The sequence below is a fragment of the Thamnophis elegans genome, chromosome 7 (genome assembly GCF_009769535.1).
Source record: "Thamnophis elegans isolate rThaEle1 chromosome 7, rThaEle1.pri, whole genome shotgun sequence".
In the NCBI taxonomy this organism is placed as follows: Eukaryota; Metazoa; Chordata; class Lepidosauria; order Squamata; family Colubridae; genus Thamnophis; species Thamnophis elegans.
In genome coordinates, this window is record NC_045547.1 from 33849735 (window position 1) to 33869561 (window position 19827).

A 19827-nucleotide genomic window follows, 5' to 3' on the forward strand; every position below is an offset into this window, starting at 1 on the left:
CTACAATTGAGCTCAAATTTTGGTTGCTAAGCAAGAGTGTGTTAAGTGAGCTTCACCACATTTTCCCAATCCATGACATCTCCTGGTGATGACATCAAGTTGGCAGGCCCACCATCACATGACCATTAAGCCCCCACAAAATAGGCCACACCCACAGAATAAGTAGTAAAAAATTTTGAAACCCACCACTCGTAGAATGAATGTAGAAATGTTAAAATGTGTTACCAACATCTGGAATTAAAAATCTATAAAATTATTGATATCTTTAGCGCTTTAAATATCCCTTAAGTGTTTACGTTTTGTGGGGAAGCATATTAGACAAAACCCTATGTTAATTACTATTTCAGATTTCAGATTTCAGATTTCAGATTTAATTTATTTGTATGCCGCCCTTCTCCGGGAGGGACTCAGGGCGGCGAACAACTCAAAAGGAGAAAGGGGATACAAACACAATACATATAATTAAAATACACAAGAGTCATACAGCCATACAAGTCGAGAGGGGAGGGGAACTCATCAACCCCAGGCCTGCCGGCATAGCCAGGTTTTGACGGCTTTCCGGAAGGCCTGGAGAGGGGTGAGGGTCCGAATCTCCACGGGGAGTTCATTCCAAGGGCCGGAGCTGCAACAGAGAAGGCCCTCCCCCGGGTGGTAGCCAGATGGCATTGGCTGGTAGACAGAACCCGGAGGAGGCCGACCCTGTGCGATCTAACGGGTCTGTGGGAGGTAATTGGCAGCAGGCGGTCTCTCAAGTACCCAGGTCCAATACCATGAAGGGCTTTATAAGTTACGACTAGCACTTTGAAGCGTATCTGGAGACCGATGGGTAACCAGTGCAGCTCACGGAGGATAGGTGTAACGTGGGTGTACCGAGGTGCACCCACAATCGCTCATGCGGCTGCATTCTGGACGAGTTGTAGTCTCCGAATACTCTTCAAAGGCTGCCCCATGTAGAGCGCATTGCAGTAGTCCAGTCTTGAGGTCACAAGGGCATGAGTGACTGTCACGAGTGCCTCCCGGTTCAGGTAGGGGCACAACTGGTGCACCAGGTGAACCTGGGCAAATGCCCCCCTGGTCACAGCCGACAGGTGATGTTCTAAGGTCAGCTGTGGGTCCAGGAGGACTCCCAAGTTGCGTGCCCTGTCTGAGGGGCATAAATTTTCACCCCCCAGCCTGAGTGATGGAATACTGGCCAAATTCTTGGGAGGGAAACACAACAGCCATCGGTCTTGTCTGGATTGAGTACAAGCTTGTTAACTCCCATCCAGACCCTGACAGCCTCCAGGCACTGGCACATCATGTCAACCGCTTCACTGAGTTGGCACAGGGCAGACAGATACAACTGAGTGTCGTCTGCATATTGATGGTATTTTATCCCGTGCCGTTGAATGATCTCACCCAGTGGCTTCATGTAGATATTGAACAGAAGGGGGATAGGACCGAACCCTGAGGAACCCCATATTTCAGGGGCCTAGGGGTCGACCTCTCTCCCCCAACTAACACCGACTGCGACCTGTCCGAGAGGTAGGAGGAGAACCATCGAAAAACGGTGCCGCCCACTCCCACCTCTCGTAACCGTTGCAGAAGGATACCATGGTCGATGGTATCGAAGACCGCTGAGAGGTCAAGGAGCACTAGGATGGAGGAATAACCTCCATCCCTGGCTCTCCAGAGATCATCGGTCAGTGCGACCAAAGCGGTTTCCGTGCTGTAGCCAGGCCTGAATCCCGACTGAAAGGCGTCCAGATAATCGGTTTCCTCCAAGGACCGTCGGAGTTGAGAGGCTACCACCTTCTCAACAACCTTCCCAATGAAAGGGAGGTTGGAGACTGGCCGGTAGTTGTTCAAACTAGCTGGGTCCAACGATGGCTTCTTCAGGAGGGGTCTCACCACCGCTATCTTCAGTGCTGGTGGGAAGAAGCCCTCCCGAAGAGAAGCACTCACCATCGCCTGGATCCAGCTCCGCGTCACCTCCTTGCTGTTCACGACCAGCCAGGAGGGACACGGGTCCAGTACACAAGTGGCAGTACTCACTGCTCCGATGGCCTTGTCCACTTCATCAGGAGCAACAGGTTGAAAGTCAGTCCAGAGATGTTGTTCAAGACCTTCCCCCGGTACCCCCGGCTGGCTCTGCGCAATTGGAGTCCAGGTCCATCCGAAGCCGAGCAACTTTGTCTGCGAGGAACTGGACATATTCCTCTGCTCTACCTTGTAAGGGGTTATCCGCAACCCTCGTATTTAGGAGGGAGCGGGTCACCCTAAACAAGGCGTCAGAGCGTGACTCAGCGGACGCTATCAGAGCGGCAATGTGATTGTTCTTAGCTGTCCGTATTGCCGATAGATATGCTCCGATGCAGGTTTTCAAAAGTGCTTGGTCTGACTCAGATTTACTGGTCCTCCAGCGGCGCTCTAGGCGTCTCCTTTGGCACTTCATCTCCCGGAGGTCCTCGGTGAACCAAGGGGCCCTCCTGGATCCACTGCCGCGGATCGGCCGTAAAGGCGCAATCCGGTGGAGAGCCTCAGACGCTACCGAGTTCCAAGTAGCAACTAAGGTCTCCACCGGACTGTGGGCGAGAGTATCAGGCATAACGCCAAGCGCCGTCTGGAAACCCTGAGGATCCATAAGACGCCTGGGGTGGAACCACCTAATCGGTTCCTCCTCCCTACAGCGGGGGATTGGTCTCCGAAAGTCAAGCCTCAGTAGGAAGTGATCTGACCATGACAGGGGCAAGATCTCACTATCCCTCAAACCAAGATCACAACTCCACTGCTCCGAGAGAAATACGAGGTCGAGTGTGTGACCCGCTGAGTGAATTGGACCCTGGATTACTTGGGTCAAGCCCATGGCTGTCATGGAAGCCATGAACTCCTGTGCTCCATCAGAGTGTTCACCGAGCGAAGGCAAGTTGAAGTCCCACAGTATCATAAGTCTGGGGAACTCAACTGCTAGCTCGGCTACTGACTCGAGGAGCAAGGGGAGGGCTGTTGTCACGCTGTTGGGAGGCAGGTACGTCAACAACAAGCCCACTTGACCCGCAAGGTCCATCTTCACCAGCAAGGACTCACACCCGACAAGCTTTGGAGCAGGGATCCTACGAGGAACTAAAGACTGTTGGATAACAATGGCCACTCCTCCGCCCCTTTCCTGGGATCGCAGTTGATGAAGCACCTGAAAACCCTCTGGGCACATTTCTGTGAGGGGGACTCCTCCCTCCGGGCCCAGCCAGGTTTCAGTAATACATGCCAGATCTGCCCCCTCGTCTATAATTAGGTCCTGGACGAGGGGAGCTTATGAACCACAGATCTGGCATTTAGCAACAGCAACCTGAGACCAGGGTCCTGACTACTCACGCCATCTGGCCTTGGAGTGGAACTCACAGGGCCGGAAGGGGGGATCCCTCTAATATAGGGAACCCTCCTTCCCCGGTAATGGCTTGCCCTGAAGTTCCCGCCATATCTGCCCCTCCCCATTATGACCCCTATGTTCCGGCCCACTCCCGCATCTGTGGTCCCTTCACCCTCTCCCCCAGCTGCCGGATTCATCGGCAGGCCCTTCGACACACACAACCGAGGGCCGGAACCAGGCCCAGGCCCCCCTAGCACTTCTGCCAAAGCACTCAGTGCAGGAGGTCCCGGCTAAACTCCCGGCCCGCCAGACATACAGCCAATCACTCCCCCACAATACAAGTTAAAAACAGAAACAGCAATATAATAATGAAAGTGGGACATTCAGTCAGTTACAGTCATACCATGCACTCCCCATACACATAAAGTATAAAACTTGAATAAAATTTACCAATATATAAAAATTAAGATTATGATTATGAGCCTGCGCAATCCAGCCAATTGTATAGTCCAAGGAGGCCGGGGGATAGCATCCAAGCCTCCCGAAGAACAGATATCCAAAGTCCAAGGATAGTGGGGCATAGAATAGTAGTTCCAGAGCGAAACCAGGCAGGCCTGAAAGTCAAGTGGGCTGCGGGTAATAAAAGTAACAGCGAAAGTTGTAGGGCCAGCCGCAGGAGACGGCGGCCAGCAGCACCCCCTCCCATCGGGGGCAAAGAACACCTGGGAGCCAGGGATAACCCCACGGTAAAAAAAGGGGGGGGACCCCACTCCCGGCTGTACCGTGACACTAATTTTCATTTTGATCTGATCAAAACATTAGACACTACATTAAGATAAATACATTAACTGGCAAATATATATCAGGTAGGATTTTCACCCATTGTACCTCTAGAGCCAGATATTAAATCTGCAAACTTCTGCATAGAAAGCACATTCTTTATTAGTGAGCCACAGTCATCTAGACAGGCCCAAACAACAATCCTATTCTCACTTTGGAGCAAAGCAGAATAATATATTAAACCATAGCTTAAAATTGATGTACTATTCAGTGTAATTTGAAGCTGGTAAACATTGTTGCCTGATTGAAATGAAATGGGAAATGTAGAGTTTTCCTTTTGTTGTTTTCGTTGTGTCTTTGAGTCACTTCCTGGACAAGTCCCTGCAGTTTTCTTGGAAATGTTTTCAAAAATGGTTTCCCATTGCTCCCTCCCTAGGAGTTTTCCTGGTTTACTGCAATTCAAGTAAAGGAAATCAAAGGGGCTTGGTCCTTAAGCAAAAGACTCCTTTATACTTTGACTAATAATTTACATAAGAGCTCAATATGAGATATGTGGGATACAGAAAGGAGACTGAAAAGATCAAAGAAGGAGTCTGAGGAAATTACTTTTAATCGCTAGTAAACGACAGGAAAGAAGCATCAGAGTGAAATCTCCTTCTCTTTTCTTCTTCCAGTTTAAACCCCTCCTGTGGTTCGACACAAAGTTGAACAAAACTGTTGAGAAGACAACGATGCCTGGATTCATCTGGAAAAACCACATGCTACCTACTGATACTCCTAGCAGTGGTGAGCCAATCTACTATATTTTTCGCTCCATTAGACGTACTCCCCCCCCCCCCCCCCGTCCTTTGGTAAATAGCAGCCAGGCCGCCGCAGCGGGGTCCTTTTACAGTGCTGAACCTCGCCTCTTCTGTCTTTCTCATTGCTCGCCTCTTTTGTCTCTTCTGCAGTGCAGGAATCAATAGACAGAGCTGGCACGTGAGAGGACACCTATCTGTGGTCCTCTCAGACTCCACTTGATATATTTTTTCATGTTTTCCTCCTCTAAACCTAGGTGCATCTTATGGAATGAAAAATGCATTAATTCTTAAGAAAGATATCTACAAATGGAATCAGTCATTTGCAATTGCCATAATTCATAACGTGTGTTGAGAATATATATATCTGTTTGAGCCACTTCTGAACACTCTCTTGTTGAAAATATATTAGCCCCTTTTTTGCCGAGGGTAGCAGTTCTTCCATGCAGCTAGTATTTGTTTGGTGTCTGCCTCATTTAACAACCATTTACAGTTACAACGGTTACAACGGTGATGAAAAGCAACTTTCTCATTGACAACCTTTGCAGGTCTGTAAAGCAAGAGAAGGCAGAAGTAAGAACAGTTACAGGTTCATTAACTGCTTTGCTTAATGACCAAGTTGCCAATCACAGTTGTGGTCACTAAACAAGGACTACCTGCATTTCAAACAAGGCTATATCCCTTACGTGCTACAGTATGAATTGCAAGCAGGAAACAATTCTTTTTAGTTTTCTGAATTACTGGTTTGTTATTTTTCTCCTGTAGTCTCATAACCCTATAACGGGCCGAAGGAGGCCGTTTTCACCCTTCCCAGGTTTCAGGAAAGCCTCCAAAAAATGGGCCTACCAGAAGTTCGGAAACAGGCTGTTTCCAGCTTCCGGGGGGTCGGGTGAGGCTGTTTCTGCCCTTCCCAGGCTTCAGGAGGGCAGCGGGGGGGGGGGGGGGTTGTGCATGCATGCACTAGGGGGCAGCAGGGTGGGGTCGTGCACGGATGTGCAGGAGGCACACAGGGGGGATTGAATTACAGGTATGGGCACGCGCATGCACTATTGCACACACATGCACACTTTCAGCACCCGAGTCAAAAAAAGGTTAGCCATCACTGGGATACATAATAAAATGACAGATATATAGGTATATTCTTATAAAAGTTGCTTTTTTCTGTTTTGAATGCCATCCTCAGTTCCAAAGCCATTTACAATTAATCAAATATAAATATCAAATATCACCATAGAACTTTTTCAGGCATTATAATGATTTATTTGGTTTAACTTGTAAGTATCTCCGTTCTGCATGATCAAGCTCTCATAGCAGTTGGCTTATTCCTGGATGGAGAAATAATTTTCCTATGTTTGCCACTCCTTCTTTTATCCTCCCAGGTTGAAGAAAAACCTGCTTATTAAATAAAGAGTTGTTGCTATGGAAACACTAGGGTTGACCTTGAGAAATAAGTTTGAAAGTTTAGGATGGTTCCATGACCAAATATTATCCATTCTGTGAAATCTAGAAAGAGACTTTGAACTGGAGATTAATTTCAGAGGCTCAAGAAACTACACAAATAATGTATTTGATAACAAATGGTTAGCATCTCTTGCTGTGTATATCTTATAGCTTTTCAAACTTGGAACCTTTTAATATAATGCATCATATGTGTCTGTTTGGCCTGATTTCTAATTAAAGCCATTCCAGCATTTTATAGAATGTCAAATAATATTTTTAAAAGCTAGAATACATTTGAAATTTTGTGAATAGGTGCACACAGTATACTCTCGAAATTCTAAATGTGCCCCCAGCTGGAAAGGATGATAGACGCCTCACCATAATCAGCGCTGCTGCAGCACAACAAATGATCATTTTGGGGGTATGATACTGTGCAATAACAGGCAAGGCTGATAAAACACATCCACTTCTTAGCATAATTGTGAGTCATATAATCTAGTGTTAGAGGAAAAGTAACCCTGATCTACTCATAAAATTTCCCAACAGATAAGGAATGATGTGCAGAGTTTATAAAATTTATATAGTCTTCCTATCCTTCTAACTGCAGATGTTACAGTATCTAGAATGGCTCTCAAATTAGGTGTCCCAGAGGGAATGATATAAGCGCACATCCTTTGACTCCCCCCCACCATTCCCTTTCCCCACCTCTCTAAATGTCAGCAGTAGAGTAACTGATAATTGACTTACAGTATTAGCTTAGTCTTCCCCAAATTACAATTCTCCAATTGTTTTAAACTCACACATCTGGAGCCCAGAAGATTATTTAAAGGCCTTATGCAGAGGACTTAATAAGCAGAAAGCTATTTATTTACTTCAGGAAGTTATCTAAATTATGTTAAGGTGAATGGGGATTTTCCAATTGCTTGTTTCACTCCTGATTCCTGTTAAACGTTAATCTTGCATGCTATAATTTCCACTAGGTATGGAAAGGTCCTCTCGTTTCCCATACCAGGTTTTATTGTCATCATAAATATGACAGATCTATAGTATTTAATGCAAAAAAAAATATGGTACATCAATAAATGCCAAGATTCTGATAAATATGGGCATTTTGGATGCAGACTGAGAACAGACTGCAAATATGTTACACAATAGCTGATGTGCAGCTTCAAACTCTTACATAGTTTCAATATGATACCAGTATTATTATTTTTTTAAAAGAAAAGCATTCCAAAAGGATCTCTGGTATATATTTTCTAAGGCATAGTACCAATAAAATGTTCTATCTATATCCAATTAAATTGTGACATTAAGTATTGTGGCTCCATAGACTGCTGTTCTGTCTCTCATTGCACTGCTTATAGCATTTTTCTAAAAAAAAAAAGTTTATTTAAACAGTTATAAGTTTCAGTGCAGAAAATAAATAAAAGCCTCTCCATCAATATTCTGAAAATATAATACATTGTTTGCTGCCTTGTGTAATTCATTTCCCCATTTTGATCAGAAATTCACAAAAGTAATATAATAATAATGCTGCTATTTAATATTCTGATTACATCTTAAATTGGGAAGAAAAACAGGTGGGAAGGCATCCAGATTTTCCCCATTGGAATAATTATAGCCACCAGGGGGCAGCAGCATACCAGAAATATATACCCATGCTATTCTATATTCTGAATGTGTGAGCTTGTAATTTTATTTAAAATGTGTTGGGAGGTATTTAGCCCCCTGTCATTCAGCTTACAGGTGCAGGGCAAGCAAGATTTTTGTAACCTGCCCAATATATGAGCATGTTAAGTGCTCTATTATTGTTGACCTAACATCCTGCTTTTCTGATAGGAACAGTCAGCCAGATGTTCTGACAAATTTGACCTTGTCACAGAATTAAGAAAATAAGATTGATCCGTAGTTGAAAAGGTAGATGAATTAGATAGATGTATCAAAGCAAATAAGTAAATGTCAAGAACTATCAAAGTAATACTAAATGCAAAAACTTCCCCAAAGAATTTAGCATAGAATCATTATAGTGTTGATAGGGATCCATTCCTTCCCTCTTTCTCAAAACTGGAATAAGTAACTAAAGGTAGACTTTCCCTAACTACGCAGTTGGGATTGGAGTCTTGGTTATTGAGCAAAGCGGTTGTTATGTGAGACATCACATGACCATTTTACTCAATAACCATGATCTCAGCGCTGCCAATTTCAGTTTGAAGTGATCTCAAGAGTTGTTAAGTGAATGGATTCCCAGATAACGTGCGCAGGGATGCAGAAATGGAGAGACAAGAAAAGAAATCCACCAGGCTGAAAATTCAAAAAGACACGGAGCTAAAATCCTTTCCCCCCTGCCTTTCCACACTGGTGGAGCAGCTCTTGGGCTGTGGGAGAAAAGGTACAGAGCTAAAATCCTTTTCTCCCTGCAGATCCATCCTAGGAAAGAGCTCTGGGGGGAGTGGGGGGAGCAGGGAGAAAAGGATTTTAGCTCCTTGTTTAGCTCTTGTTTTAACAAACATGGTTAAAACAAGACTGACATATACGTGAAAAATCAACCTAGCAATCATTTAGGGTAGACATTAGGACAAAACCAAACCAAACCATTTAAGCCAAATATATATGTCGCTACAAATCCAGGAGTACCATTAGGCCAAACATTTTTTTTATCTGACAAAGTATCAGTTTGAGAGTTTGCTTCCTAAATTTCTGGTGGTAAGTTATTGATGGTAATTTTTGGAGGGCTGGATTCATTACAGTACCTTCAAAACAATGGCTCAAAATGATTGTTATGTAACATTTACTATTTTGTTGTACAAGCTGTGTACAGTAATACAAGTTTATTTTGTTATATTATGGTTTACCTCTTAAACTGCTTTTAAGGATCTTGGTTTACCCATTCTTCTTTCTTTTTTGATAGGTCCCCACTTCCTGGCCATAGCTGTTTTTCACACTTACTGGAATTGTGGTGCTAGTTGTGATCATTGCTTTGTTGGTGCTGAGGTATGATTGTTTACACTGTTCTCCTTGGGGTAAAAATAGGGAATTTATAGTCCAACACATCTGGATGACCTCAGACTGGGAAAGCCAGCATCAGCCCACAAATACCTTCAGCCTCTTTCAAGTCTTCCTTCTGCAAAAATTGTTCCGCACAAATATCTTAAACTGCATAAATTCCATTATTCTTTTTCTTTTTTGGACAAGATTCAATTATAATTGCTACTTGCTTGTGTTTTATTATTGTACCTGTTATGATGTATAATAAAAAAGAAAACAAAAGAAAAATACAAATGCTAATCCAACATAAAGCAAGAAAAATAAACCTCAGTCAAATAACAAAAAATATTAATCTTTTTAATTGCAGCTATGACTCAGTTTTTAAACAATAATTAAAACTATCCACCATAATATTATACAATTCCCTTTAATCTACTAATATCTACCTTATTTCCCTTCCTCCTTCTCTTTAACCATTTTCTCTTGGTCTCTCAAAGATTCCACTTCTTATTAATTTTCTTCTTTTATCCCATTCTCTTAGCTTCTTTTTTTTTCTTTTTTTCCCCTTTTTATATTTATTGTATCTCTTCTTCTGAATCCTTTTTCTCACTTTTAATTTTATTGTTCAAGTAGTTTTCCACAGGTTTTTTCCTGGTCCCACTATTTCCCTTTTGCTGTTTGATTGATTCTTTTTGGGGGAGCGTTCCCTCTGCCTACCCTTTTTGTGCCACTGTAAATCCCAGTGAAATCATCTAACTGCTTTTTACTTTCAGTTCCTTTTTCTTCAGTGTTATTTTCTTGTTCTTCATTTATGCTCTCTTTTACCCCCTTCTCTCCTATTTCCTGATCTGTGCGCTCCAGCCAAATTTCTCACTTTTTATTGCCTTTTAAAGTTTCATGTGTGTTTTTTAGTATCTCAAATAATTCATCATACATCCAAGGATCTAAATTGCCAATTTAACAAATTTAACAATTTTTAAAGACTTTTGGGTTTTATCACACTTAATTAATCCATACAGTCCTTTTTTAAATTTCCAGATTCTAATGTCCAATTCTAATATTAGTCCAATCCAATCCAAGTCGAACATTTTTTATCTTCCAAACCAAGCAATGTAGAAAAACAGTCTTTAGTAGTTGTCACAGTTCCAAATTATCTTTTAACTGTTCTCACAGTTCCAATTATCTTTCTGGTAGTCAAGGTCAAGATTCACAGCTGCACTTTCTCTTTTATCTTTCACAAACTATTGTAGTACTCTCAAATCCACAATACACTCAAACCAGCTGATTGTCAAAACTGTCAAAAACACTTTAAATCCACATAAAAAAACTTTTTCCCAGGTTCTTTCTTTTATTATTTTTAATTTCTCCAAATCCAATTATAAAAGCAAGAATCTTCTTGGGCTTCAGTATTTTAGCCTCCGCTTTATCCTTCTTCCTCCATGGAATTTCCCAAATGCCAATTAGCCACTAATTTAGCTCTGGGACCCTTTTAAAGTCCAAATTCAAATTTTCTTTTAACTGTGAGCTGGCCAATCACTCACCTGGTTCCAACACTCCATTCCAACACCACTCTTGCTCAAAAACGTAGTCCGGTTGCCCCAGAGCGGTCATTTGAAAAGGGCCCCTGCCCCTGCTGTCAGTCCAAAGAGCTTTCTCTGACCTACCGAGGAACTTGCTGGTTCCTCTTGATTGTCCAAGATGCAACTCCTTCTTCCCTATCCCTACAGTATGGTTCCGATCTGAAGATCCCTCCCCCGACAGCAGTTTGTCTGGCTGGATTTTCATGGAACTCATTGGAGCCCGCTATTTTTCCAATTGGTCTCACCGTGATGCTTCCAGTTTCCCCTCAAGTTACGACCATAATGGAGCCTGCCTATTAGTGTCAAAAGTCAGAACAATGTTAAATGAGCTGCCTAAAGTAACAACTAGTCATCCCTGCTCTTCCCAATGCATTCTTTAAATGAATTCATGGGTTGTTAAGTGAAGCTCAATTTAAGATTGTGTAGATCCTGGAAGGCCTTGCTCTGGCACAAGCCCACCTACTTCAGGCCTCTCAAAGTATCCCCCAGTCTGTATATAGGCCCTCTACATAGCTGATTATCTTGCCAGCACTTGGTATGCCTACCTTTCTTAATTCTGCCCTTGTACTTCCTCCTGCCAAGGTGCCCTGCCTTTCTGGGGCAAAAAAGACCCAGTTGATTAGCTTTTCAGAGCTTTCTGCACCATCAGATTGCTACCGATCAACTGGCCATTGGGAGGCTGCAAAGCTCGCCTGCCTCTCTAGGCTTTGGGAAGCTGGCCCTTGCATAAAAGCATAAAAGGCAGCTTCAGGATAAGCTTCCCCAAACCTTTCCCTTGCTTAATCCCCTCCCTCTCCTCCCTCCCAGGAAACCACATTTCTTCAATTAAAAAAAAATTACAAAAAGCTGGGATGGTCCCATATTCCACCGGAGAAGATACTACCATTGAATACTAATGAGTCAAATCATGTTAGTCTGAAGGTAGGAAGTGACAGCCATGGGAGGGATAGACTTGTTGATCGCTCCCCTCTCCCACCCCAATTAGTTAAAACTAATCTCTTCTGCACTCCAACCTCTATCTCTTTTAAATTTGACTTTGACTTCAGATGAAGAGTGGAGGACCTGAAGCAAGCAAGGAAATAAAAACTTTCTGCAGCTTTCCTCCTTCAACTAAAGAAAAACAAAAATCATTTCCAAAAGTTGTGCAAAGAAATAGAGGATGCTGGGTCCTTGCAAGCTTTAGCTATCCATCTGACTGCCTGGGCTCTATAGCTAAAGTTTTACAAGACCCAGCATCCTCCATTTGGACTTGTTGATTTTTCTCCCCTCTCCTCCTCCCCAATTAGATGCTATGTTGCATGTATGTGTAAATGTGTTAAAATGTTAACACAGCTTATCTTTCTAAAATTCCAGATTCTAATATTTTCAGAATTGTTTCTATAATACTTTTCAGGAAGTACAGAAGAGCCAATCAATTGCGGCAAAAGAGATGGTCCCATATTCCACCGGAGAAGATACTACCATTGAATACTAATGAGTCAAATCATGTTAGTCTGAAGGTAGGAAATGACAGCCATGTCTGGGAAAGGTTTCTCACCACATAATATGAAGTAAGCTGTACATTCTTCACAATGGTACATCACATAATATCACTCTGACATTATAAAATCTTCTGTTCTACAATAAGGCTAATTGCTCAGTTTATTATATGTGCGTTAACAGTTTTCTCATGATTGTACAAAGCAAGTAGACTTTTCTACTAGACTCTGCCCCATATAATAGAAACAGTAACATTTATTAGTTCACAGATAGTGGCCAATATTATCATTCTTCCCCTCATTTGCAGTTTCATCCCAGCTCCCAAGTATCTCGAATAAATAAATTTTGCAAGGGAATGGGGCAGCAAGTGGCTACGTTGCCTACAAGTGTACCATGCATATGCAAATATGGTCAGCATGGGCATAATGGTAGCTACTATTGACTAGAGGGAAAGAGATGTGCCTGCAACAACTTAGATTATCCAGTAGGAGTAAAAACATGGCTTCTACTGAAATGGAATGCTATGGATAGAGTTTATGCACTTCATGGCCAATGCATTATCTCATCTGAGATGAACAAGAAGGAACAGGTTACCTTTGCAGGAGGCTGAACTGAGTATGACATCACACATTCCTGTCCTCAACAAATGGTTAGTGGGGAACTTCACACTGGAAAAGCAGGTTGTGCCGAAGAACTCTTAATTGCAGCTTTACCTGAAATTCTAATCTAATTTTATTCTCCTCCCTTTCCCCCATTTGCTGGTTACAACTCTTTCAGGAATTATGTATAGTTCCAAAGTTGCAATACTATTCATTTTATCTGTGGGACACTAAGACAGTGTTTCCCAAAGTGTGGTATGCGTACCCCCAGGGGTACGGGAAGAGTTTGGTGGGGGTACGCGTTGCACCGGAGTTTGGTGGGGATCACATGGTGGGAATATCACAACAGGAGAAGATATCTTTAATGTTATGAATACATTTATGCAAGAGAACAAAATTGATTGGAATAGATGTGTTGGAATAAGCACCAGATGGAGCAAAAGTATGGTCGGAATTAATAAAGGACTCGTTGCAAGAATTCAAAATATTGCTCCAAATGTCATATCCACACATTGTTGCATACACCAGAGAGGCTTTGGCAACACGTAAGAAGGGGTAAACATATGTCAAAGTTTGGGAAACACTGCCCTAAGATTATCTATTAGCTTTCTATACTTTACACAATAGTGTTCCCCTTAGGAATAAGACTACCAATTGGTATAACTTTTATTTTGTTTAGGCATTAAGTGTTTGTCATCTATATTCTTCTAAGGAGCACATCAGCTCATGTGGTTAGGTCCAGGACCCTGGTTGGAGATTAACAAGCCCACGTTTGAGATTCAAGTGCTGCTTGGAGGATGGGTGAGCTCTTCACCTTTGCTCCAGCTTCTGTGGGGACATAAAAAGAGCCCCCAGCTGTGGCGGATTAAGGCTCCTGGTGCCCTAAGCACTGACAAATCTTGGTGCCCCCCCCTTTATACATACTGTACAAATCTTCATTGTTTTTCTTTCTCAACTTTGTGGTACCGCCTTGGGCCTGGTGCCCCAAGCATGTGCTTAGTCTGCTTAATGGTTAATACACCACTGCCAGCTGGGCATCCCTGAGCAATGATGATGTCACTGGCTAATCCTTTCGACCTGGAAACACATTGGTGCTTCTGACACAAGTGCAATGCAATCTATAGTTCTTCCACAAAAACAAGACGACCATCTTGAGACAAGAATGAGAATAAAGGAGAAATTGCATGATATCGCTTGATGCACAAAATATCAAAATAATATTCAAGTTATGGGAAGCATTTTTGAATCTGTTCCCCTGACAACTTTCCAGCAGCTGGGCATTGCATTTTAGTTACACGTTAGGATAGGGACCTTACTGAAGAATTCTGAAGGTGTCCTCTTGTTTCTCAGATTGATGAAGACAAAAGGCGGAATACTGTTCAAAGGCTGCGTCAAGGCAAATATGATAAGAAGGTATTCTTACTCCCAGTCTCTCTGTTCTACTTGACTTCCCTAAAAAAATGATCTGATGTTCTTGTGCAAGACAGATTTCATGATGCTGCTCATGAAATTCCCAGTTTATTGTAAAGTTGAATGCTTTAAAATTTTATGGAAAATTTTCTTAAATGATTCCTTTGCAACTTCTCAGTCCTAAATAATGAACAAAGTAGACTGCAGGTTTAAAAATTTAAAAATCATTGGCTTGTTATTGATTAGTGTAAATATCAATTTGTCTATAAAATTTGATGTATTTGCTATTTAATCATTGTAATAAACTATTTCTCTAGACATTATAGACAATAGAGATAGGATGTTATGACTTTGCTATGGTTTTCTTCCAATTGCTCTCATTTTCTAGATAATAATTCTGAAGGAGTTCAAACACAATGATGGAAATTTTACAGAGAAACAGAAAATAGCTCTAAATAAGGTAAGCAATACACTATTCTGAGGAATGCTGGAATGCAACTTTTTCATGTATTTTATTTTTATTTTAAAATGTTGATATGGTCACCCATCTTAAACAGCTCAGGATGGCTCATAACAACAGTAAAACCAATGACTATAAAATAACCACAAAACAACAAAACAAAGAAATAATCGAACAAAAATACAAAGACTGTGCCTTTAATCTTCTCTTAGGGTGCCCTGCAGCAAGCTTCAATTATCCTAGTCCTGATCTTGGTCCTGGTCCTGGCCCTTGCCCTTGCCCTTGCCCTTGCCCTATTCTATTCTATTCTATTCACAGCATTTTGATAAAAAGTATCCCCAATCTTAAAAGGCTAAATGGGTGGGGATCTGTCAAACCATCAAGGAGAGGATGTTCCCCAAGAGAGGAGCAGCCATGCACACTTTGGAGGTGCCACTAGGTGGCAGGATTTCAAGGAAGGGATTTGGAGCCAGACTACCTTACCTGATCTAGTGGAATGGGGAGATATTCTTCTGGAGAGATAGTCCCACAATAATGAGATCTTGTGCCAATGACCCATATAGGGTTTTAAAGGTGATAACTATTACCTTTAACTGCATGATGGTATTGCAATAGCAATAGCAGTAGACTTATATACCGCTTCATAGGCCTTTCAGGCCTCTCTAAGCGGTTTACAGAGAGTCAGCATATTGCCCCCAACAATCTGGGTCCTCATTTTACCCACCTCGGAAGGATGGAAGGCTGAGTCAACCCTGAGCCGGTGAGATTTGAACCTCTGACCTGCTGATCTAGCAGTAGCCTGCAGTGCTGCATTTAACCACTGCGCCACCTTGGCTCTTTTAAGTCTACTGCTATATTGAAAGCCACCAAGAGATGGAGGAGAGCCAGGATAGTTGCACCACCCCATCACAAGCCCTCCAAAGGTCATCCCTAGACCCTAGCTTTTAGCCTTTTGGAAGCTGCATGTTAGAGCTTTAGGAAAAAAAACTAATTCCCTCTTATAACACACTGGGTCCATCTGGCACTTAGGACAGGACAACCTAATAGGCCTCCCATCCCTCTGTTAAAGAGCAACTGCTGAAAAGTTTGAAAACTATTTCCCAGTTTGATCATTATGTTACTGATTTTAATCCTTTAAACTTCTACCCTGTGCCAAATCTATTTAAAGGCATTTATGAGTTAGCTCAGTTTCTAAATTGTATTAAGTCATTTTGTAGCCATTCTTCTACATAGATAAAAAAAAACTTAACTAGGAAACTGGCTTGCTAAAAAAAAAAAAAACCAATTTTCCTTCTTCTTTATTTCTAAGAATATTTCTGAATCCTAAATAGCCCCTATAGGTATTCCAAGAAAATAAAAACGGGGAATGTATTAACTATATTTCTATACACTGCTAAGAAGTACTGGCTGGAAGCAAGAACAAAATAATCTAAGATGAGGGAATGAGGGGCAGCAACTTTAATTTCCCTTCCACTAAACAGTTATTATTTTATTATTTGCTATGCACCTCCAGCATAGCAGGCATTTTTAGAGCACCCACAAAATAAATTTAGCATTCTAGGTATGGTTAATGATCTCCAAAAATATGCATCTTGTGCAGTTTTTGCAAATATTTTAATCACCTTAGAGTTGAAAAGCTACAAGACCCAACACAATATACAATATCTCCAGGCCATAGCAAAGACTGAGAGATTTTATACTTTTCATTCCTAGTATTGTATGTTCCTTTAAATGTAACTATTTGCTTCTAATAAATGCCATTCTTTTCTCCAGCTCCTTCAAATTGACTATTACAACCTGACTAAATTCTATGGAACAGTCAAGATGGACACAATGATCTATGGAGTAATTGAGTACTGTGAAAGGGGCTCATTGCGGGGTAAACAGATTATAACTCACTGGTTAGTTTGTATCAAGACACATTAACCTTCATCTTAAAGAAAATTTTTAGTGAGGGTCAAGGGGGCCACTACAGAAGAATGGTAGTCTGTTTATAACTCATTTAATTTGGTGGTGGTGGTGGTTAATGTAATGAAATGACTGTGCTGTCCTATAGGCTCCCCATGCGCCACAGTCATGTTACCATAGAGACGCAAAGAAAGAAGGGAGAAAAACAAAGAATTTCTAAAACAGTAAAGGGTTTAGTGGTGGTTGCAAGAGAAATAGTTCCTTTAGAGATCTTTCAGATTAATGAGATTTTGCTTTAATTATGAAGACCAGGAAGGTAATAAGAAAAGGACACACAACACCACAATAGATCAGAGAAGATGACTGTTAGATCGGGTGAATGGATGAGGCAGACTCAGGCTTTCAGCAACAAACAGCTCTTTATTAAGTGACAACTATGTACAGTCCAGCAAAGATTCTGTCTAGCAGCAGGTCTTTTATAGGGAGCTGTCAGACCATTCGACCAATCAGATTGAGTATTGTTCCTGCCGGAACAGAGGACCTTGTGGGAAACTACCATACTGTTGGTCAGTATATAACAATGACATTGATTGGCATCTTCAGTTCAGAAACAAATCAATAGCTCCAGATGGCAGTTATCCCTCTATAACCTGTTACATGCCACTTTACTTGTTTTAATCTGCTATTGAAATAATTTTGTGATATTTTAGGGGTCATAAGGGAAACCAAAGGAGCTCACTCCTCCATGTTAGAAAGTATGGAATATTCCAGATAGAAGCTGAGGTTCTTTAAACCACAAAGCGAATACTCTACAGTATTTAGTTTAAGATAAAAAGTTCAGCCCTCTTAGAGCAGTAATGAAAAGGGCGAGCCTGATCTTCTCCATCCTGGCGTCCTACAGGTATTAGAACCATACTTTCCAGAATTTCCAGCTGGAATTAACTTAACTATATTGTGAAAACAATAATTTACACTTGTGGTTTTAAGTATAATCCCCCCTTCTCAACAATACCTCAGTCAATATCTGTTGATTACTGGTGGCAGGTACTAAGGGCTTACAGGGTTAGGTTTGTTCTCCTGTTGAAACTATTTACCGCAATAGCCATTTAAAAAGGATATAAACATGGAGAACTATTTCAGTTTCATCACCCACTGCATTCAGATAGGACTGTCCACTGTGATCAAAGTAACTTCAGGAAAAACAGAATCACTAAGCTGATATCTGAATTGAACTGGAAATAAAATTGAATTTTCCCAATAGCTACATTATTCAAGGAAATATTTTCTTTATCCAATTGCCCTGAATTGCTTAGCAAGGATTCATTATTTTGTGTTATTTTAATTGAGCTGAATGAAGATATTGTTTGACTGCTGGGTATGTTTAGCAACTTTTTCAGGATTAAAATGGTTTTTAACTTTCTTACCTGCAGTCTTTCTCTTGTTTTCATCTCAGGATGTCTTAAATGATAAAATCTCCTACCCTGATGAACCTTCATGGACTGGGAATTTAAAATTTCTGTCATGTATGACATTGCTAAGGTAAGCATATGAGGATATTTTTACATTATAAAACCTAGCCACAGAATAAGATTGGAAGCTTAATATATTGCCCTAACTACCTGTATATAAAATCAGCTTGCGTAAGTTTCTTTCAGTCCTGTCATTAGAAACAGTAAATATGAAATAGCAGATTTGTTGAGAGCTGAGCCACAATACATTTGGTACATTTCAGTACAGAAAAAATAAAAGTAATTTTTCTAACTGATAGAAATTTCCTTAGAATAAAGATATTTATAAAATTAAAATCATGACCTAAAAAAAATCATCCTGGGCTCACATTAAATGGGCTTTACTCTGTAGCTAGTTATGCTGAGCACTGGAAATAATTTTTATTTTTAAAATATCATGAAGTTCGTAGTTGCTTACTTAGAATTTTTTCCATAATCTTTTGGTGCATTCATTTTCTCAGAATGCTTTTTGTTTCCAGTAGACAGTCCTAATTCTCAGTGAGGTAGTAAATCAGTGAAAGCTTTCATGGTAAGCAGAAGGTTAAACCTACAATTCTTCTCCCCTGAAATTTGTTGGAGCCAATGGCTTTTGCATAGCTGAAAGTGTATATGGAAAGACAAATTATAAACTTAAAATTATGTTTGTAGAGGGCAGGATTGCTCCTCTTACCAAACTTACCTAGGTTCTTCTTGCAAACACAAGGGGGGCAGGGAGTGGGGTCATTGAAAGTCCTGATAGTGAACAGGCTTAGATTTTGCAGTTGTGGCAATCGTTGGACGGTTCAGTTTTTCCTTTGCAAATTGTCTAGTACTTTTATTACAGTTTGGCAGCAGGAGTGGTAGAGAGGATCAGCTATGATGAACTACAAAGTGAGGGTTGCAATGGTGGCAGGAAAAGAGGGGAGTCTGCTTACCTAAACTTGTCACAGCCCCTTTGCAAACTGATTATAGAAGAGAGGGAGAGGGGCAGATGAAAGTCTGCAAGAGCAAAAAACAGTGACAAAGTGGAAGACCAAGAGGCAAGTGTGCAGATGAGTAAGAAAAAAATGAAGAGACTAGGCTGGAACTTCCTGCATGTGAACACATGGCAAAATAAGAGGGGAGAGGGGAGAGGGGAGAGGGGAGGGGGAGAGAGAGAGAGAGAGAGAGAGGGAGGGAGGGAGAGATAGAGATAGATAGATAGATAGATAGATAGATAGATAGATAGATAGATAGATAGATAGATAGAGAGTGAGAGAGAGAGAGAGAGAGAGAGATATGCTGTATGTTGACTACTTGACCTAATCATTCCCAGGTGAGCATGGTGTCTTCTGGAATCTCTACACATTCACAGACCCTTTCAATAATCAAAAACCAGCCCCATGGGAAGAATTTTAAAAATGGAAATGGTAGCCAGATAGAATTAAGTTCCTTTTCGCAGATTATGGGTCCCAAAAGCCAGATGAGATCATCATGTTCACATGTTCATATCGTATCACATTATTGCGTCCTCCAGAGGTTCCGGCCCCAATCTGTGTAATGGCGAGCAATTGATA

The 19827-nt window shown here is 41.4% G+C and overlaps 1 protein-coding gene across 1 annotated transcript in view; it reads left to right on the plus strand.

Moving 5' to 3' along the window:
* Window positions 1-19827, plus strand: part of GUCY2C (guanylate cyclase 2C) — an 81505-nt gene that overhangs the window by 31670 nt on the left and 30008 nt on the right. Inside the window, 9 exon segments of the mRNA XM_032221158.1 lie at window positions 4801-4912; window positions 9272-9297; window positions 9299-9354; window positions 12322-12427; window positions 14357-14419; window positions 14805-14876; window positions 16650-16755; window positions 18215-18268; window positions 18271-18323. Coding sequence (XP_032077049.1) covers window positions 4801-4912; window positions 9272-9297; window positions 9299-9354; window positions 12322-12427; window positions 14357-14419; window positions 14805-14876; window positions 16650-16755; window positions 18215-18268; window positions 18271-18323 — 648 coding nt within the window.